This window comes from Balaenoptera borealis, assembly GCF_965194805.1.
Source record: "Balaenoptera borealis genome assembly, chromosome: 5".
Taxonomy (NCBI): Eukaryota; Metazoa; Chordata; class Mammalia; order Artiodactyla; family Balaenopteridae; genus Balaenoptera; species Balaenoptera borealis.
The window spans coordinates 105,078,757-105,099,400 of NC_138862.1; the positions used below are offsets into that span (position 1 = coordinate 105,078,757).

Consider the following 20,644-nt stretch of genomic DNA (forward strand, 5'->3'; position numbering starts at 1 on the left):
TCATATATACGCATACATATGTGTATATATGTTTCATATATACAGACACATACATATGTGTGTATATATGTTTCATATATACATGCACACATACATATGTGTGTATATATATATATGTCACTTAGTTTGTCTTTATCAGTCTGGTGGCTTGTTATTTCAGATGATCAGAAAGACAGATACCTGCTGTCCTGGCAGGGTTATGGGGCTCCCAAGTGTCACCTTAGGGTATGTTAGCCATCGCCTGGAGCCAGGCCGAGCTAGCAGGCTGATCTGGGTGGTGCAGGCTGCCAGGGCCCTGGCCACAGGAGCCGAAGGGAAGAGCAAGGAATCCAGGTGAAGGCACCTTTGCCTCTTGGATGCACAGCTTGGGGAAAGCGGTGCTGGGCAGTAGGGGTGTGGCCCAGGCACAGTGGAGGTAAGATGGCCCAGGGGATGGAGGTGCACTGGTCCCAAGGAGCCTCAGAACACGAGTCTGAGGAATGTGGTAGCCAGTGGGTCATTCTGACTGGATTCAGTGCCGTTTTGTTGGGCACAATTCTTCATCTGAAAGCAGCACTGTTCTTAAGCTCCTGCTCTCATTCCCCTGCTCTATCCCAGAACTGGTAAGGAGATTTCACTGCCAATAGCCTCTCATGTGGCATATACTGGGGAGCCCTAGAAATGATGATGTTTAAAAATATTAATAAGAACTAACATCTCCTGAGCTCAAGCGATGGGTCAGGAATGATTCTAAGAACTTCCACACGTACCAGGCCTCTGAGGCTGGTATTGTTTATATCACCTTCTTCCCCATTTTATGGTTGTGGCAGGTGAGGCCAAGGGAGCTTATGAAAATTGTCCAAGGTCACCCTGCAGTAAAAGAGGCAGGCAGAAAGGGGGAATGGGTTCAAGCTGAGGGAGTTTGGCTCCAGACCCTGCATATCAACTATTATGCTATATGCCTTCTTGGTATATTATTAAGGGGATTCCTCTCTCCGGATATAAGAGGAGCCCTGAATTTGCTACACTGCATAGAATAAAATATGTCAGGCCCAAAACAACAACTTCTTTCAGCCCTACAGCCCTCTCCTAGAATTCTAATTGTGCACAGTCCTGTACTGGGTTGTCATTTGTCCAAAGGTCCTCGCCTCTGGATTTTCTAGGCTGGGGAAGGGTTCAGTTCTCGGATTTTAAACCACAGAGGAGGTTTTATTACTCTATGAATAGTTAGTACGTCTTTTTACTGCTGCTTTCTTGTCCTATTGTGCTCATTTTGCCCATCAAGTTGCTCCTGAAGAACCAAGACAATCTGTGTATGCTGAGTGATGGCCAGCCACCTCCTGATTGACAGGTCTGGCATGGTGACGTTGAGTCTTGACTCGCCTTCTGAAGGCATCACTTATAGGAGAATGTCCACTGAGGCCAAGGATCAAAGCTGCTGGAACACTGAGAAGCCAAATAGAGGAAAACTACTCGCCTTAAAACCCAAGTTCCAGACTTCCAATAGGGCAGAGTAAGCAAGTCAGCAAATCATCTCCTTAGAAAATAATGATAAACTGAGACAACATTGTAAAGCACATCAATTTCAGGGCTCTGGAAATTGACCAAAGGCAAACAACAAACTGAGAAGTGTTTTTTTGTTTTTTCATAAAGAACTGCTATATTTCATTAAGAATAGTGGGAATCTGTGACATTCTTCCCTGGACTGCTCCCAGCCCAGTGCCAGCTCAGTCAGTGAGAAGGTTCTAGAAGGATGGGACATACCGATAAAGCCCGCAGCTTCAGTGCTTGGGAGAGTGCAACTGAGTTTTAGCAGAAGGCAGAAAACCCACCCCTGGTTGTGTTGTCAGTTAAAGGAATGATCCTGGTGGCAAGCGAATAAGGAAAGCCAGCACTTTGTTCCCCTGAGGCTGCAGTCCAGGTTGGGGAAAGCAGTATTATGGTTGACAAGCTAGGAATTTAATTAGGAGATCCTAGAAATGAGACAACTACAGAACAGCTTGAACAACTACCCCACACCCACTGGCTGCCTTCTGAGCACGTGCTGGGCGGGGTGGGGACCAGAGATGATCCAAGCTCTTCACTCATCCCTGGCTAACTGATGCCATGAACTTGCAGAGATGTGAATGGGCATTCGGGAATCTTACGGGGTTGATAGAAATGTTCTAAAACTGAATTCTGGTGATGTTTGCCCAACTCTGTAAATTTATCCCAAATCACTAATTTTATACTCAAAACAGATTGATTTTAAGGTATGTAAATTATACATCAATAAATCTGTTAAAAACATTCAAGTTCTAATAAACAGCTCTAAGAAATGTTGTTTTAATTTTTCTTTGGTTATATTATGGCACTACAAAACCAACTTCTGTCAGAACAATAAATAACTATTTTTGGTGATAGATATTGATCATCTACAATGAGTTCTTCAGCACTTTCTGTCCTGCAAAAGAGCTTAGAAGACTTTAAATACCCAAGATCATCAATAAGCAAGACTCACTTGAAAACCATATATTTAAAAAAAAGATGTGCTCATGATGTGTCAACGTTTATTGAGCACAGAAGTTTGCCACAGACAGAAGCTAGGAGGCATGCTGTTTAAATTTGACTACCCTCAAGGAATGTACACTGTTACAATTGTAAGTTAACATACAATAGTATGTTAAAGTTAAATATTATATTAGTATTACTGGGATGGGGCTGGAAAAAAAAGATGCAGCCAACCACACCTGATAATTTATAAAAGATCTACTGCATTCACTATTGCATTTAATCCTCATTACAACCTTGTGGGTTTTGCCAAAAGGAGGGAAACCGAGGCTCAGAGTTGTTCAGCAACTTGTTCAAGGCCACATACATCAAGCAGAAGCTGAGATTAGAATCCATGTGTCTGATTCTCAAACAAATGTTGGCAAGGATCTGGGGTAACTGGCACTCATATTTGGTAAGTAGGGTGTAAGCTGGTAAAGTTTCCGTGGAAGATAGCTTGGCCATACCTATCACATGACAGCTGCATATGTTCTTTGTCTTTGGAATTTCACTTCTAGGATGTTTGTAGTAGAGTAGAAATGGCCATCAATAAGGAATTAGTTAAATTAGGCTCAATTCATAAAATGGAATCCTATGTAGCCATTAAGAAAGAGATGCATCTGAATATAGATATATGAGTAGAATGGTCTGCAAGATAATTATTAAGCTAAAAATAAGCTGTTCCCCACACTTTCTGTGTGTTGTTTTAAAAGGGACTGAGAAATGGGGAATTGTGGATACTATCATGAGCCAATTACACAATTTTTAACTGAGGTCTGTGGTTAATTTTTAACTGGTGGCTGTGGTTTCCATATTTGCAATTAGCAAAATAGTGAGCTGTTGACTAGGATATGGGACTGCCTTGTGATGAAGTGAGTGTTTTTATGGTATTAGTGTTGTTAAATTCAAGTTTGTGTGCCCAGCATAGTGAGGCCAAACAAATCGAAATGTCGGAGTTTGGAGCAGAGAAAGGTCTATTGAAGGTCCAAGCAGGGAGAACAGGTGGCAAATTTGGGGGGAGGGCTGCAGAATGTGCAACCTTCCTCTGATTGGTTAACGGTGAGGTAGCTAGGTGGTGTTCCAGGAATCTCAGTCATCAGCCTTCTGGTTCCAATCTGTCTGGGGTCCACATACATGTGCTCAGCCTGAAGCTACCATCCTCCACCTGGGTGGAGGCCTTAGTTTCCGTAGAAGAACTCAGAGATGTATATCAGATTGTTCTCCCCCAATCCCCCACCCCACCCCAGGAGGAACCAGGACCCTGTCCCATTGCGGTACTATTGTTTCTTTCTGCCTTCCTTCACTCCCCTAATGAGTAACTGTTTGAATCCATCCTTTGGAAATCAGGGAAGGTCTAAGAGGCTGAAGCCTTTTTCCTACAAACAGTAAACAGGGGACATGGAAAGGCTATTGTGCTCAGGGTTTTATTAGTTAGAAGGAATTCTTCCTAACCTTTCTTCTTATACTCTGGAAGCTCTTCTTTTTTCTGACTTGGCCCACCTACCTCTTCAGAGTTAGAAGGAAACTTAGAAATCATGTAGCTCAGTATTTAACAGCAGGTTTCAGCCTCCTAGTGAGTCCTGTCATCAGTTTTGTGGGTCACAACTAGCATTACTTCAATCATTAAAAATTTAAAAATTAAATAATATGGACAAAAAGTATCAGAGTACATTGTACATAGAAAGGCTACATTTCATATTGAGAAACTTTGTGTTTTACAATACGATTTGTGTGTACATATGTGTATTTGTGTGTAGCAGGTGAGTTCGTGTGTGTATACGTGTGGTCTGCATGTGCATATATGTGTTTTTTGTGTGTGCATTTTTGTGTGTGCTGTGTGTTTATGCATAAGTGTCTCTGTGTGTGTGTGTGTGTGTGTGATGGTTGAAATGTATTTCTTACTGTTGATCCTGGACTAAAAAGTTTAAATCTATTGTCCTAGTTCAAAATACCTTGTATTATGGGTAAGGAAATGGAGGCTCATAAAGGCCAAGTGACTTGCCCAAGATGAGTAGCAGGGCTAGAATTCCTGCTCACACATCCAGACTTATAGGTTTCCTCCTTGTTTCATATTTCATAGATGCCTCTGTGGCCAGAGCCACTGAAGGACTTTGCAGAGTGGAAAGGTAGGTAATTGGATTTGCTTTTCTGAAAAAGCATGAGGAATGATGTGGTGGATGGATTGGAGGGAACTTTGTGGAGGCTGGGACTCTGGGGAGGAGGTTTTCATAGCAGCTCTGGTAAGAACTGGTGACTCACTCCAGTAAGGCATTGGCCCTAGGCCTGCTGAGGACGAGCAAGGTGTGAAATGTATTTAGAATGCAGCCATGAGAGGACCTGATGATGAATTTGAATTTGAAGTGGTTTCAGAGAAAGAGTCAAGAAGAAGTTCCAAGTTTCAGACTGGGGTACCTGGATAAATGGTAGGGCTGTTTGCTGAACAAGAGAAAATAGGAGAAGGAGCAGTTTCAGGGGCAAAGATAATGAAGATAATTTGCCTGGATTGAAGGTTTCTAGAGATTTTTCCACTGGCCACAAATACAGCGTCTGTCACTGACTAGATTCATGACCTTGACAAGTTGCTTCACTTTTCCAGGCTTAAATTTTCTTCTTCAAGAAAAGGCAAAATGGTCTTTCTGCACTAGCCAGAGAGGGGTCCATATGAGATGTTTTGGGAACCCTCAAATAAAGACTTCCAGAAGGGAGTGAGAAATCCAGCTTAGGACACAGAAGAGAGCATGGGGATGGAGCTCATTACCTGAGAGTCACCAGTGGAGGCTGAAGGATAGCTATGAAGTGATCTCTTCTTTGGGTTTCATTGGTCCCTCCCCCTGAGTGTGGTTTCCAGAGTTTCTTATTGGAAAGCCATGAGCAGAAACTTCTCACAGCATATCACTTCAATCAAATGCTACAGAAATGCAAAGTGAAACCACTGGGGACACACCCAGAAACCAAACCAACAAATTCTTCTCTCAGAAACTCTTCCTTTATTTACTTGTTTGGTTTCCATTTGTGCCAGGGTAATAAAACAACTCTTTCTTTCTTTTACTTGGAACCTCTTTATTCAGCCACCTGGGACTTCCCTCTAGTAGGGGCAGCACCCACCCCAAGGACTTACCCCAGAGGCCTCAGAACAGAAGCAACTGCATTTCCACTTGAACTGTTATTTCTCTGTCTAAGGAATCTTCCTGACCAATAATCCTGCTAACCCTTTATGGGAAATTTGGCCTTGGGGCTCCGTTTACAGATATTAAATTCACAGTGAAACTGTACAAGACTCCCATTCATTAGAAATTCCATTCATACTCTCCAAGCTAAAAACCAGAAACCACATTTTGGGTTGTAGAAGTAGCCACTCTAAATGACCCAATTGACCTATTGTTTCTGTTATGATATATATATGTTGTGTGAATTCCAAGGGAATTCATGAAATAAAGGGAGAAACATTTTCTTATTTCACTTTTTATATAGACACTAAGGTTGCGTTGGGAGGTTACATGGGTATGGGGCAGGGACATTTCTCAGTGGCAACTATCAAACTGCGGCAACGTTAAAGGAAACTGGATGCAGAATTTGCCTGGATTGAAGGTATCTAGAAATTTTCCACTGGCCACAAATACAGTATCTGTCACTGTCTAGATTCATGACCTTGACAAATTGCTTCACCTTTCCAGGCTTAAATTTTCTTCTTCAAGAAAAGGCAAAATAGTCTTTCCACACTAGCCAGAGAGGGGTCCATATGGCGGCATTAGTCTGGGCTCCCCCTTGTAACTTACAGGGAAAATTTCACAATAACCGGAGCCCTTGATGTCCTGCAGATGAAGGAAGAGGATGTCCTCAAATCCCTCACAGCAGAGCCCACTTAGGTGGCACCAACCTGACTTCCAAATGGAACAAAGGAAAAGTGATGGCGTTACCTTATAAATCTGAAGAGAACCCTGGAGAAGCTTCTGCCAGCAGCTCGTGCCATTGTCGACACTGAAAACCCAGCAGATGCCAGTGTCATGCCCTCCAGGAATGCGGGCCAGCGATCTGTGCTGAAGTTTGCTGCTGCCACGGGAGCCTCTCTATTGCAGGTGCTCCAACCACTCCTGGCAGCTTCACTAACCGGATCCAGGCAGCCTTCCGCTGTGTGTTGTGTGGTTATCAGGGTGACCACCAGCCTCACAGAGGCGTCTTATGGTAACCCGCCTACGGTTGCTCCACGTCACACAGACTCTCCCCCTGCGCTGTGTGGACACCGCCATCCCTGCAGCGCGAGGGGCGCTCCCGGCGGGTCTGATGTGGTGATGCTGGCCTGGGGATTGTGCGCCTGCGCGGCTCCGTCTCAGGTGTGCGCTCGTGGGAGGTCAGGTCCCATCTCTGCTTCTACAGGGATCGTGAAGAGACTGAAAAGGAAGAGCAGGCGGCTGCTGAAAAGGCTGAGACCCCGGAGGAATTTCGGGGTGAATGAGCCGCTCCAGGTCCCGAGCTTATTGCTACTCAACCCGAAGTTGCAGACGGGTCTGAAGGCGCAGGTGGCCTCAGCACCTTCCAGCAGCGTCTCCTGAAGGACCGTGGCGCGCAGCCAGCCTCTGAAGGCCGGTTTGCAGCTGCCGCTGCTCAGACCACTAAATGGGGAGAAACAACCAGAGTGGTCTCAAAGCTGCTCTTCCACAGACTCTTAAACAGAAGATGGAAATAAGGTCGATGGAAAATAAGCAATTTCTTAAAAAAAAAAAAGGAGAAATGGGATCAGGTGGTTACTGAGTTTCCTTTTGGATCTAAAAATGCTTTGATTTTAGGAATGGTTCTACAGTATTCCTCCTTTAAAGGACAATTGTGTCAGACACTTTAGAAAGAAATACAATTTCTTTGACTTGCAACTTCACTCAATTAATTAGACAAATTTGTATGAAGGAGCCTATTATGTGCCTGGCATTTTGCTTGGTGCTGGGGAAACTTAGGACAAAGGTCACAATATCCTCTGCCCTTGCAGGCTACAGAGGAGACAAGACAGCTGTGTTCTAAGATCAGCAGCTGCCTGAGCTTTCTATTTCTGGCTCTGCCATGCATGTCCATGTCATTGTCACGCTCAGTGTAAAATGGAGTCAAACTCTGATAATTTATTGTCTATCTCCTCCACTAGCATGGAAGGCAGGAATTTTGTCCCTTTTATTGATTGTTGTATGTCCAATAACTGGAAGAATGCCCAACATATTATTGGTGATTGACATACAAGGTGTAAGCATGGGTCACAAGTTTGAAGGATATTTTAAAAGGTGATAGAAGCTAACACAGTGGTCTTCAAACTGCAGTATGCTTATCCAGAAAGAGTTTACAAAGACTTTCCAAGAGATGGATGGGATGGATAGCTTTAGGGGAATCAATTTCCAGATCTTCAACTTCTGTATGAGTTATTTCTCAAAGTTGACCTGCCTGAGAATGCACTGAGAAACGTGTCCTGCTGGTTTCTTTTCCATCTTCCGTTTTACAATCCTTTTCTCTTACTCCACAAATGAATAGCTTTTCTCTCCAGTCTTACTGAGATGCTTTCCCCCAGGTGGTAAAAAAACACCCGTGAAGAAACTCTGGGAGGTATAGGGACAGGTGTGAGACAGTAAATGGCTCTAATGACTGGTTAATATATTTTTGCAAGTCAAGTGGTTTCCAATACTTTGCTGTCACAAAACTCAAGAACTAATGGAGTTGTCATCTGAAAGATCACTAAAAATAATTTTTGATGGTAGATCACAACATGTTTTTGGCATATAATTCAAAGGGAACTCAAAGAATTGATTGATGTCACTGTACAAGGGTCTTTCCATTCCCACCTACTTAATTATGAGCAGGGTTTTTCCAAGATTTACATCTATAAATACAATAATGGGAATAGAAATAATGGAGAACTCTGTCTCATTCTGTCAATAAGTAATATTCATTGACAGATACATGAATGAATTGGGGAAAAAAAAACCCATCCTCTCAATAAAAGGTGCATTTCCAATACAATTTCCCTTCTTATTCTATAATTGTCCATTAAAGTTTATAATATATGTATGTTGTTTTAGTCAAATGATTAATTATAGTAACTGTAACAAATATAGAAGACTTTTTTACTTAGAACCTTATGGTCACAGGAAACTTAAAAATGTAAATTGATAGTTATATATATATTTATGTGTAAAGAAGTTTGATAAGGTGATCAATAAACCATTTTGAAAAACTAAATAAAATTACATTAGTACTAAATTTTGAGGGGGAAGTAGAATAGAATAAGAATAAATAAATTAGAGCTCACTCATTTATTTTTTTTATTTTTTTATTTTTTATAATTAATTCTAGGGCTTTCTTTCTTTCTTTTTCTTTTTTTTTTTTAATGCTATTCTTGTCTGCTTACATTCTTTTTTTTAATGTATGTATGTATGTATGTATGTATGGCTGTGTTGGGTCTTCGTTTCTGTGCGAGGGCTTTCTTTAGTTGTGGCAAGCGGGGGCCACTCTTCATAGCGGTGCGGGGGCCACTCTTCATCGTGGTGCGCGGGCCTCTCATTGCCAAGCACAGGCTCCAGACACGCAGGCTCAGTAATTGTGGCTCACAGGCCGAGTTGCTCCGCGGCACGTGGGATCTTCCCAGACCAGGGCTCGAACCCGCATCCCCTGCATTGGCAGGCAGATTCTCAACCACTGCGCCACCAGGGAAGCCCTCATTTATTTTTTTTAACAGGATATGATAAGGAATTCCCTGGCAGTCCAGTGGTTAGGACTCTGCAATCTCACTGCCAAGGGCCTGGGTTCGATCCCTGGCCGGGGAACTAAAATCCCACAAGCCGCGTCGTGGCGGCCAAAAAAAAAAAAAAAAAATGGATGTGATACTCAAATTGGTTTGGTATTTAAGTTCCATTGGACATTTTTTTTAATTTATTTTTTTAAAATTAATTAATTATTGTTTTGGTTGTGTTGGGTCTTCGTTGCTGCACGCGGGCTTTCTCTAGTTGCAGTGAGTGGTTCCTCTAGTTTCTCTTTGTTGCAGTGCACAGGTTTCTCATTGCGGTGGCTTCTCTTGTTGCACAGCACGGGCTCTAGGCGCGCAGGCTTCAGTAGTGTGACACATGGGCTCAGTAGATGTGGCGCACGGGCTTAGTTGCTCTGCAGCATGTGGGATTTTCCCAGACCAGGGCTCAAACCCGTGTTCCCTGCATTGGCAGGTGGATTCTTAACCACTGCACCACCAGGGAAGTCCTCTATCAGACATTTAAAAGATGCATTCCATTGGACACATCAGATATATTTTTAAATGTTTATATTTAGAAAGTTCTGGAAATGATATTTTTTGCAGTTCTTTAAATATAGGATGGACAAATTTTGAAGTCACCTTAGAAATGTCTGAGGAGTGCAGAGTTTTGAACATTTTTCTGGGGGCTATGCCAACAAAAAGTCTGAAGACCACTGGGCTAATACTACAAGTGTGGCATTCTAATCCTGGCTGCACAGTTACTGTCAAGCCTCGGGAAATGCCCTTCTTAATCCCTCTGTGTCCATTTCTCTTTCTGCAAAATAAAAAGCACACCTGCTTGCTTTCCCTTATTCTCAGGAATGTTCTGAGATCATACGAGATAATGAACTAATGTGAAAAGTCTAGATTATTTCCTGGGGGCAAGTTGGACACCTCTGGGAAGTTTCAATAACTTTTTCAGGTTAACAGGATACTGTTAGTTCTCCAGAAAGTATAAATGAAAGGTATTCTTATTACTACCTCTACTTTACTATGGTCTCCACTTTCCCCCAGTTTTGATTCAGTGTTGGGAACTTCACTAGAGAGATCTAATATCATAGGGTTAGTTTCTGTGTCACTGCATCACAGGGTTAGCAAGGAGGGACCTAACTCTATTTCAGGGCTCAGTCCAAGGTTCTACTCTGATGGTCAGCAAGAGAAATCACAGACTGACTACACAACAGGAAAGCCAACAAGACTAAACTTTCTTCCCAAATATATCTTAGCCCAGAGAACATTGACTCAGCCAGAGAACATAGTATTGTCACTATTAACACCTATTCAGGTAACTGAGGGTGGTCAGTCCACATAATAAGCCTTGAACATCATGCAGAGAGTTTCTATTTTATCCTGTGGGTGACAGGTTTTAGTACATTGAGCAGGGACATGTCAAGGTCAGATGTTTCTTAGAAATGTTACAAGATCACTTAGCTGTGTGGAGGGTGGGTTGAGGTGATAGGGACAAGGCCATAAGATCAAAGACAGAGTACAATCAGGACTCTTTCAGTCTTGACAGAAACTTGACTGAACTAGTATGAGAAAAATGGGATATTATTGGCTGCTATAACAAAATGTTCAGGGGAGGATCTGGCTTCAGACTAAATCCAAATTCTAGGATGTCATCAAGGTTTTCTCTTTCTCCCCCACCATCTCTTGGCTCTGCTGCTCTCCTTAGCTTCTGATGCAAACTCTCTCTCCACATAGTATACAAGAGGGCTGCCAGGCTCTTATTTTCTCAGTGGAGCAAGTCCAGTATCTGTATACCAATTCCAGGGAAGCTTCTGATTGGTGTTGCTGGGGTCACATGCACATTAATGAACCAATTATTAATGGAGGGTGGGGGGAATGGGTATTCCATTTGGGGTGACTGCCTGGGTCACTCCTGTGATAGAGAGGGTAGGCAGCAAGTCTCCCAGCCCTGGCAGAACCACACAGAGTTGGAAAGAGATCCCCAAAGAAACCAGAAGAATGGTAACATGCACTGAGAATACAAAGACAATAGCTATCACTGATCACAATAGCAGAATCTGATTACAGTATGATAGTGGAAATATGGAAGAGAAGACAGACAAAAGAGATTTGGGGTGGGGTATAGTTGACATCAGGACTTGTTTTTATTTACTTGATCTTCTAAAACAAAAGAGATTTCTGTCTTTGGCAGCTACCTGGAGATTCTACCACTGTGAGAAGTTTCCAGGTGTTGTTAGCTAGAGAGGGCTAAATAAATATATAGAGATAAATATATATATATAAATGTAAATAAATATAGAGATATATTTATTTGCTTATGACACCTTTCTCGGTTCCTCAAAAGAATTTGAGGCAACTTATAGGGATAATACAGTCACTTAACAGTTACATCACCCCAAGTTCTTAACTAATTTGTCATAGGTGTGCTGCAAATTTAGTTCTTTGCTTCGTGGAAGCCAAAGCAAAGAGGGCAACATTATCAGTCAAAAAATTGACAATGATCATCAGAGAAACTTGACTAATATTGGTGCTGACACCTGAAAGGAATATCTCCCCAGGCCCTCATAAAGTTGTCATGGTGTAATGTTATAGTAATATCTTTCTGTCAGTAAACATAATAGTACGTTTTGTGGGGCCCTTTCTTAGAATGACTTTCAATGGTGGCTAATAATGTCATATAGCTAAAACATTAGTTAGTAGAAGTGATGTACTCTGCACTGAATCCAGGATATTTTTAAATCCTAGAAAAGTTTTGCAGAAGCCAGCTCAGCTCAACAGTTATGTGTGTAGTTAGCATTTATTTAGCTGTGAATCCCTTTAGTCAGGATATGTGCTCTCCATCATTCCTTTTTGTTTTGTACTCAACTTGTTTCAGTTACTTTCATTACCAATCTGGCTCCTAAATAGGTCAGCACGTGTGATCTCTGGAAGAGATGTACATAACCAGTAGTCCAACTCCTTGCCACTCTACACAGGTCAACCTACATGTTAGTGTACCTCAGTGTCTTCTTTTCCCCTTCCCAGCTGCCTCTAATACTGGTTTTATCAAATACCTCTTCCATTCTCCTCCAATCTCCTTTGGACAAGTCCTCATGGTCAACCCTCTTGTGCTCTTGGCTTCAGGACTTGGAAGGTAAGGCTACCATTTTCATAAAGACCTGGCACCCCCCCCCCCCCCCCTTGCAGTTGTTGTGAGACTGGTCTATGTTTTGGATGGTTTGCATGACTGGCCTGGAAAGTGAAGCCAAAGGAATTCCCAATGAAAATGCTTTCATCTTGAGCCAAGAAGCCTGAGTAACTTTGAGTTGGGAATGACCATAAGTATTGTCTCAGAAATCTGAAGTAGCCCTAAGATTTGTTTTTCACTTTCTGGTGTGATGTGAAAGCAATGCTGCTTGCCCAATTAATTGGTGGTAGAGGAAAATCCATGCAAGCACCTGAAATGAACGTCATTTGTATGTGAACTTCCTGCTTTCTTTGAAATTCAAAATTCTGAGGATGAGTAAGTATATTTGGCCCCAACTTGTATGTACAGAGGCTCTTAAGATATGAAGTGAAGGCAACTGCGATGTTTTAAAGGAGCGGTTAACTGCCTCAGATAAAAACAACTCTTGGATGATTTTATAGGCCAAAATTCTTGACAATGAGTGTAATTTAGGAAGTGATACACATGTGTGTACTTTTGAAAAGAGGAAGTGGGCATTGAGACTTTTTAGTTTAGTGGATTGGGGAGGGCATTGTTGGTACTACATTGACGCAGCAGTTATGCAAATCAGGGGACTGGGCTGATTATAGTAGAAACAAGAGACCAAGAAAATAAGACTTGAGATACAGTTTAGATTTCAAGACAACGATTTATCTAGGACTCTTTCTTGTAAGGGGCAAATGGACAACAAATTTCAAGTGTGGCCAAAAGGGGCATAATTCTAAACTTTTATGTTTTATTTTTTATTATTGGATTTACCCCTTCCTTCTAAAGCCCATTAATTTGCATTTCCTGAGTGATTCTTGCCTGAGTGTTTGGGGCAGATAGCCCTCAGATCAGCTTGGGAAGTAGAGGAAACTCAAATGAGGTTTTTAATTGTTTACATATTGCTTGCAAAACTCATAACACCTCAGTTGTTCAGCCCCTTCAAGGCTGCCTTTGCCAAACCCCTTCCAGGCCTCAGACCTCCTGGAGGCGGGCCTGCCTCAGAGCTTCATGGGGTCCCACTGGGGACTGCAGAACATAACGTCCTCATGGGAAACTGCAGGTCCCTGAAAGGCACGCTGGGAGGTCTCTACCTCTGACTCTCACAGAGGCAACAGCACCAGGAGCTGCTTGGCAAACGGGTTCCAAGCACCAAAATGCCATCGCGGAGGATGTGGCCATCATGTGAAGTCCTGCAGCAGAGGTGCCCTGGTCTGCAGATGTGGCCTGGTTTCCTGGGCCGCTCATTGAAGCGTCCACGTCCCCAGTCCGCACGTTCGCCTCCCCGGCTCTTGGCCTCGGGTCCGGGAAGTGAAAACTGCTGTCTCCCTAAAGACCCAGCACCCCGACTTGCAGTGTGGTCAGACTGTTTGGGAACTCCGAAAAGGCCCATGTTCTGTTTTCCTCCCACTCTTAGTTTAACCAGAACTGCAGGAAGACGGATTTATTCCTCCCATACGAAATATCCCCACACCAAATTATTGCTCCTGAGGCATTTATTACTTCCCTTAAAAAAATTACTTAGCCTGACAGAGTCGCCTGGAGCTCCATTCTCAACCTGATTTGCATCGGAGACAATGACACATCTTAAAATCGGCCTTCTTAAGCAGCAGGGACGGGAGTCCTTGACATCACTGGAAAGAGGAAACGGATGCTTTGTGATAAACAGGAAAGTCCTCCCTCCCTGTTGCCTATAAGAGTCCACACCGTTTTCACCTTGAACCCTCACATCTGAATTGCTCCCAAGGTGAACCCTTGGTTGTCTTTCAAATGCTATTTCTAATATATGGGGGTGCTCTGTGACCTAAAAAGCCCCCTCACAAGGTGAAAGAACACGTCATTACAGACTGTAATTTCTACTGAGAACTAACAGACATCTGGAAGGAAGTAACTTTATGAGGCAGAAAATTAAAGAACTCACTTCCAGCCTTGTCTATGCATTACCAGAGTCAGGATACACGCCACTATTTTCTGCAAAGCCAGAAAGCAAATAAGGTATTGATTGAATATAAAAGGAGAGAGACTCTGGTAGTAAATAATCATGAAGAAAGTTTGAATGGCTAGTCTGGAGGGTGAAAATAAAACTGCTTTTCACTAAGTATCACTTTTCTACCTTGTGCTCTTGTACAGTGTGCAAGGAAGTGGATTCAGTAGTCTTAAAAACAAGGGCCATGTTACAAACATAGGCAGAGCGTTGTTATAGAATAGGGGGATGGACGGAGAGAAGGATGCTCAGGCAAAGCATTTCTTATGGCCAATTAATTAGTCCTGGTAAATCATTTCCTACCAAAGCTACTAAATGAAAGACCTTTTGGATTCTCAGAAATTAGGAGTGAGACGTTCTTTTCATTCTGTGCAGCTAGACCATAATTCATAAATTATTTAATATAATACTAATTTATACCAACAATTGACTATAAGCCTCAATTAAAATATCCTGAAAAACTCATTACCCATCAACCTACTTCATAATGAATGTGTCGTATCCTATTTAGAAAAAATAAATGAACGTCAATGCAAAAGGTAATTGCATTTCTAAGCATCAGAATTCAGCTGGGGTGGTAATAGTCAAAGCCTGGTGCTGAGGATTGCAGATACCCAAGGCTCTTCCAGTTGGACACCAAAGTAGTCTCCTGTAGTCACTTGATAAATATTTGTGTTTCTGACATTATAGTAAAATCCAAGTTCTTGTTTCTGGCATGAATTGATTGTTTGCTCATGACAAATCTTATTTTGACCTTATCCAGTTTCTGCCCCAGTGGCTAAAGGAAAATATAGACTGGGGGTTAGGATTTAAACTAAACTGAAGAGGTCCATGAAGTGAAAAAGGGTGAGTCACTGACCTAGAGAAGATTTTCTAGAGGGAAGAGGCACAGCCTCTAGCAGTGTGGGTTGGTGGTTAAGAACACAGGGTTTGTCTTCAGAGACCTGGGTTTGTGTTCCAGCTCTTTCTTAAAGGACTATGGCTGTCTTTGTTAAGGACTTGCATTAGTTATGGTAATGCTAGCTATGGTAACAAAGAGATTCAATGCAGTATAATGGCTCAAACATAATCAGAGTTTATTTCTCACTTCTGCAACTGTATGGGGCAAACCCTACTGGACAGCAGGCAGCTCTCCTCATGCAGTGGACTCAGGGACCCAAACTCCTTCCATATTGTGGCTCTGCCTTCCTCTAGGTCCTTGTGATAGCAGCTGGTGCAAGGAGAAAAAGAAACCATGGAGAAGGCAAACCCCTTCTTCAAAGCCTTGGCTAGAATTAAGACACATCACACTCACTCTGTTGGTGAAAATCGGTCATGGGTCACATCTAAATGCAAATGGATGGTGGGTGGGAAATGCAGTCCCTGTTTGTTTAGCCACTTCCCAGGGACAACTCCGTAACTAAGAACATGGTGGAGAGGGATGAATTTCAGTAGATGGCTAGCTATACCTGCCATAGGGCTGTCTGTCAGAGACAGCAGAGATGACATTCTGTGGAAGGAAAGTCTCCGGGATCATAGATCAAAAATTTTGAGAGGGGAGGGACTTAAGAAGAGACAGCCAGTCACAGGGTTTCAAGCTTGAAAACAATGAGATTAAACCTGAGTGAAAATCAGGCTGAGGGGCTCTTCTGGCAGCTGAGAGAAGAGGTGTCAGGCATCAGGAAGAGTAGGGTCCACCAGCTAGTGGAAGTGTCAAAAGGGTGGGTCCCAATGATCAGCGTTTCTCTTCAAGAGAAAACTCTGCATTCTGTGCTGAGAGCTATCATTACAAAGATGGCTGAGGTTTGCCTTTACCCTCAAACAGGAAATAGAGAAAAATCTGTATTCAGGAAGCAGATGACAATCCTTGGAGGCTAAGTTACGTGTGTGTGTGTGTGTGTGTGTGTAATAGAGAGAAAGAAACAGTTGCATCAAGGAAGTAACACCTACACTCTAGAAATGAGTTGGTGTTAGTCAGATAAGGGGAGTTGGTCTAATTTTGTTTTAAGAAACTGAACTTCTCTTCAGTAGACTCACCTGGTCTTCCCTACCTTAATTAGCTCTCTGTAGTTTGAATTATCTAAACAAATACCAAGTAATGGTTAAAGAAAAAAATGAGGTCATCACAGAATTAAAGCACAAGGACATGTAAGTACAAGCATGTTTACTGCATTGCTGTTTTTAGTGGCAGAGATCTGGGAAGATCCTTCATGTCCATCAGTAAAGGGAATGACTAATAAAGTATGTTCCAGCATACTGGGCATTACTATACAGCTGTTAAAAAGAATGGCTTAGGTGTGTATGTACTGACCTGGAAGGGTGTCCACGGATAAAGCAGGTTGCAAAGCACTGAGTTTTACGTGCTCCCACCTTTGCATAAACAAATTGAAACACAAAACCTGTATGTGTGTATCTGTTTGTATAAGTGTGGAGAAAGGTGTGTGAGAATACACTCTAAGTTTTAACATCAATATTTGGAGGAGGGAGGGGAGTTTGAAGATTGAAGTGAACTTTTCCCTTAAGCATCTGTTTTGTAAGTTAATGATTAATAAACAAGAAAAAGCCTACAGGGATGTGTTAAACCTCAGAAACTGGTAAAATACCGAATGCCTCCTCCACCTAAACTGTGATCATTTACTTCTCCTGTCAACAATTATTGGGTATCTACTGGGTGCCAGTGCTTTCACGGACACTGTTTTATTCAATCTTTAGAATAATCCCAGGAGATCTTATTTGCAGAAGGTAAAACAAGATAACGTAGGGCTTTAGTAACTTGCTTAAGGTCAAATCACTAGGAAGATGGTGGAGTCAGCATTGGGCCCAGTCCCTTCCGGCCCCAGAGCCTGTGCATTCTTGCTCACACCTCTTTCTTAACATTGGGAGGATAGGTGGCCCTATTTTTTAACTACAGGAATTCTAGCATCTAACTAAGCCAGGTAAACTAGTGAGGGTGCTAATTAACGTATGGAAGGGTGATCTAGTGCAGATAAGAATCCTGTTGGGAATAATCCCAATCTTTGCTGAAAAAGCTAATCAAAGGGACTGGAAAGACCCAATTTTGAAAGAATCCCCTTGGAGGTGAGTCACTTGGTGACATCTCTACCAGAGGCAGGGACATGTGAAAGGAACATGGGTACACTGGTATAATCTCCTTTGATGGTCTTGGGGTGGTGGGGAGAACTGCTCTTCTTTCAGCTGGCTTTGCCCCCGGAAGTGTTTTGAGGGGCCCTTGTGGGTGTAATCTCACTTCCTTCCTTCTCGAGTTAGGGCTCTTCACTTATAGTATGGGTTTCAGACAACTGAAGCGTTTCGAGGCCATGGATTTCTTCAGAACATATTTCAAACCAGAGAGGCGGCATTGCTTAAGACAAAGAGAAAACTCATTTCTAAATTCTTACTGGAGTTGGCAGTTCTGGCAAGGATTTAAAAAATGAAGATCGTCTTTCTCGGTGGGCTGAGTTTTAGCGTCAGGATTTCAGGTTACAGATGTCACTGTAGGAGGTTTCGGTCACGTTACCAGTCTCACTTGGGCTCAGGCATTTTCGTGGCACTGTTCCTAGGTTGGCTTTCCCCCAAAGTTCCAAATTAATAGGAATATATTTCAATTAGAAAAAAAAAAATAGATACTAAAAAATGGTTTAAGAAAAGCTAAAAAAGAAGGAAGTCCAAGGCAGTGGTTCTTTACATTAGTGTCACCAAGGGACCTTTAAAAAATCCTGTTGCCCACACCACACCCCGGACCAATTAAATCAGTGTCTATGGGGGTGGGACCCAGGTCCCCGTGGTTTCTAAAGTTTCCCAAGTGATTCCACTGTGTCGCTGAAGATGAGAACCGCTGGCTTAGTGACCAATATTCTCACCCAGCTGAAGCAACAAAGCTCCACTAGCTGTGCCTGGATTTTCAGGGCTGGGGTCACCCCAGGGGAGCACTGACAGCTGGTGCAGGACTCCGGGGCTCAGTTAGACACCTTGGTGCAAAGAGGACTTCGGGCTCCACCCTTCAGCCCAGTGGCGAGCAACCTGTCCTGCTCCGTAGCCAACTGTCGAAAACCAAAATATATTTATGGGCTGCATTATTTTTCTATTCCAAATGAAAATAACTTGATTGAAGCCCATAAAGAAATGATGAGTGTTTCAATGTAAGATGGACTATTTTACTAAAATAAGAAGGCTATGAAAATTGGCAACTCTGAATTACTTAAAATATCTATCTGGGTATTTTTGAAAAAGGAAACTGACTAACCTTCTAGCTTCAGATTACATCACGGACCTTATAGTGAAACCAGGTGGTCTGTGGGTGGTTCTGGAATGTTGACTGCTCATCTCAGCTTTAGTTTAAGGTTCTCTAACACCTGCGTGGACATTTGCTAATTACATCGATTTTCTGAAACTCTCTACCTATTGAGGAACAGTCTGTAATCTGCTTTAGACTTGGCATTTTTCTTCATGAGACCAACATAAGTGGTTAAAATGTGAAAAATGGCACCAACCGGCCTTGGGAAAAGTGTAAATGCAGGCATCATCTGTTCACGTGGCAAATTGGGAAATGCAGTTTGGATGCAGTCATTGGCTCTGACAAGACCAGCAGCTATTAAATAATAAAGTATTGAAATTCCAGACTGATAACTTTGAGCAGTAACAGTGCTGGCTTTGATGTGCCTGATGTTGTCGTCTTTGGATCACACACACACACACACACACACACTCCCATACTCTCCACAATCTTCTTGGCGATTCCCTGCCTTTTTTGTCCTCCGGAGCCCTTTGTTTCTTCACTGATAAAAGCTTCCCGGTGGGGATTTCAGTTGAGGAAGAGTGAAGAGGGAAGAAGTACAGCCAGTGTAGAGCTTGCTAGTGAGCAAAAAGACATATCCTATGAAACAAAGTTTTAATTTTTATTTTACATATTTATACATAAAACTTTTAAGGAACCCTCTGAATCCAACAGAATGTTAATAGCACATCTAAAAATGAACTTCAGGTAGTCAACATTCACAAAATGTTGAAAACTGATTAAAATATACATATTACGGAGACCTACAACTTCACTACGAGGCAGGCATGTATTTTTTGACTTGGATAGCACCGTCATTTACAGTTCTTCTTTAAAACTACAGTGAAGAATGAAAGCAGTCAATGGTAAAATACTGCTCCAACTCAGAATCTCTAAACAAATAAAAATAAAGTTAAAACTACCCTCTTTGATTAACCATGATTTGTGATGGTGTAAGTACTGTACATTTTTTGTAACAATATTTTATTAAAATGCCTGATATTTAGTGGCACAGTAAAAAAATTAAAATAAATTAAGAAGCAAAGGCCAATCACTGGACGTTAAGCTTCAGACATTATCGATGACTAACACTGATATTTGTTTGTTTCTGTGCCACCTTTAGCAACAGCATTTTTACAACCACAGAAGCAAAATAAATTCTAGCTTGTCCTCTGGTTGGATGGCTTCTTTTCACTTTGCAGGCATTTTCTCGGCCATGTGCTTCTGCTGACTCTCAGCGTGTCTGTAAAATGAATAGTACAATTATTTAGTGCTAAGGAGAAAGCCAAACTGCTTTCCCATCAACTGCTAAAATATCCTCCAAACGGAGGCTCGGAGTTACTCAGAGTGAAATCGAGAGAATCAAGAAACGGTACTTAATTCAAATGGAATTGCCCTCTTCCAATTTTTATATTCTATGTATGATTCCTTTTGTTTAGTAAGCCACTGGATTAACCTGAGACATGTAGATGTCACATTCCTTTGAGAAGAAAAGTGCCATGTTTAAAAATGAAAAGAGGAAAGAAACTAGGATAATTTATTCAACAAATGTTTAATATGTGCCTTCTCTGTGCTCCTGGTGCTGGGGATTTGGTGGTGAGCAGACAATGATCTTTGTTCTCATGGAGCATGTATGCTAATGGAAAGAGACAAGAAAGGAACAGACAGCAAGCAAGGAGATAGCAGATAGAAGATTAAGTGCTAAGCAAAAAGTCAAAACAAGGTGTTGTGATAGAAAGTAACTGCGTGACTACTTTATCCAAACACGCACATAGATGCAAATCTAAGTATTAACAAGGCTCTTGTTAATAATACAATAGTTCAATTTTATTCTTACAAAGGCTAATGTCTTCCAAACAAACGGTAGGTCTTTGTGGATGTCAAGATTTCCCACATTTGCATATTTTTTCCCCCACAGTTAGTCCCAAGGGCATGATCACGGCAGTGAGGGGGGGACAGGGCGGGGTGAGTCTTACTCATCAAGCC

General features: G+C 42.2%; 1 protein-coding gene and 1 pseudogene across 12 annotated transcripts in view; one reads left to right on the forward strand and one right to left on the reverse strand.

Moving 5' to 3' along the window:
* The first annotated feature begins 420 nt into the window (after window positions 1–420).
* Window positions 421–8,672, forward strand: LOC309629524 (small ribosomal subunit protein uS2 pseudogene; annotated as a pseudogene). Its single transcript has 2 exons — window positions 421–602; window positions 6,287–8,672. The product of its transcript is annotated as a small ribosomal subunit protein uS2 pseudogene (transcript).
* A 10,589-nt stretch (window positions 8,673–19,261) lies between these two features.
* SCHIP1 (schwannomin interacting protein 1) overlaps window positions 19,262–20,644 on the reverse strand; it is a 155,824-nt gene continuing 154,441 nt past the window's right edge. For all 11 annotated transcript variants that reach the window (XM_082394078.1, XM_082394079.1, XM_082394081.1 and 8 more), the window contains one exon: window positions 19,262–19,901. In XM_082394078.1, coding sequence (XP_082250204.1) covers window positions 19,850–19,901 — 52 coding nt within the window. In that variant the 3' untranslated portion in view covers window positions 19,262–19,849. The remainder of the gene's footprint in view (window positions 19,902–20,644) is intronic.